The following is a 1461-nucleotide window of genomic DNA, read 5'->3' as shown; positions in this document are numbered from 1 at the left end:
CAGGAATGCTTAGAAGGAAGTATATGCATAACAGAGTCCTGCTAAATTTCCATGGCTCCAGGAGAAAAACTGTAAAGTTGTTGTCTAAGAGACAGCATCTATGTAACTAAATGATGAGATTTAAAGACACCCTCAGATTTGGTATTTGGTTTAAAAAAAATAGAATTTTAGGATGAAGTTGCAGTGCTAGGAGCTTTACAGGTGTTTTTGTAAAAAAAGTTTTAAAAAACTTTGTAAAACATACGTTTTTAAACATTTCTACAAATTTCATGCAGACGTTAGCTCATTAGTGTAATTATTGCCTGTACCATCCTAAATCTGCAGGAAATTTCAGCCAGACAGAAGTGCATTTCTTTTTATCACACAGATCCTGCAGCAAGAACATTTCTCAGCTTTTATTTTAGTCATTTCTGCAAGGTATCTCACCAAGGTAACCTACCCGTTTCCTCTCGCAGAGCTTTCTGTGCTCATTTCCTAGCTGTCACTCAGAATGACAGATGTATTTGCTTTAATTATAGAGAAATACAAAACTTTGGATATTCACCACCTGCCCCCCTCAAATAATAGTCCTCCACATGGAAAAGTGTGTACACTGGAAGAAAAAAACATTACAATATCTATATTAAATATGTCAAGATGAGATTTCTAACCTGGATACAAATCCAAAGAGTTTCAAGTGCTCAGAAGGGCTGGAAGGCAGCGGATTCATCAAGTCTCGGATCCGTGCTAAGCCAGCAATTCCAACTCCAACCACCACGGTCCCAAACATTTTGTTAATCTGACCAAAGGGAAAAAAAAAGAGAACAAAGATAAACCCCATTTTTTAACATTTTTGTCTTTTAGCAGGGAAAGGAGCAGCTGGGAAGGGAGGTGGGAGGATGGATTATTCTTGAACCCTGCTTTCATCCAGCCAAACCTTATCCAGATGTCAGCAACCAGCTAGCAGAGATGTGATGCTATAGGCTACGGAGCTCGCTCGCATCCCATTGAAATGTGGTCAAGCGGCTCAGCCTGTGATAGGACTGCTTTTGGGACTTGTATTTAACAGCTATTAGATCACAGCTCCGGCACAAAGTTCTTCCTTTCCATGAATAGAAGACAGACTTCAAAAGTGAGACATTCTTCTATTTATATCGCCACTTCCATGCTGGAAAGGAGCCAAAAGGTTCTGCAAACCCAGCAGAGCTTTATATAAACCCTGCTGACTTCCTGAGCGTCTGCAGCACAGCCTGCTCTGGGCTCCTGCCACGCAGACATTCCCCATGTACAGCAGCATAGCCGGGATACTTTGCGACAGGAAGCAAAGGGCATCTTTTCTTCCCCCATGTAACCACTGGCACAGCCTACAAAGCCCAAATGCAACCAACCATGGGATAATTTGGTCAAGATGCCTGCTTGACATTTCCATGCACGAAGAAAGCTCTGCCATCTCTTTAATGACAAGCAGGCATGTCCTCAAGA

General features: G+C 41.8%; 1 protein-coding gene across 1 annotated transcript in view; it reads right to left on the bottom strand.

Moving 5' to 3' along the window:
- BLVRA (biliverdin reductase A) overlaps positions 1–777 on the bottom strand; it is an 11097-nt gene extending 10320 nt beyond the window's left edge. The window contains exon 1 of the mRNA XM_010149075.1: positions 651–777. Within this exon, the coding sequence (XP_010147377.1) occupies positions 651–769 (119 nt within the window). The 5' untranslated portion in view covers positions 770–777. The remainder of the gene's footprint in view (positions 1–650) is intronic.
- Between the last annotated feature and the right edge of the window lie 684 nt (positions 778–1461).

Source organism: Eurypyga helias, unplaced genomic scaffold (assembly GCF_000690775.1).
Source record: "Eurypyga helias isolate BGI_N326 unplaced genomic scaffold, ASM69077v1 scaffold13390, whole genome shotgun sequence".
Lineage (NCBI taxonomy): Eukaryota > Metazoa > Chordata > Aves > Eurypygiformes > Eurypygidae > Eurypyga > Eurypyga helias.
This window is presented reverse-complemented; position numbering and strand designations above follow the sequence as displayed.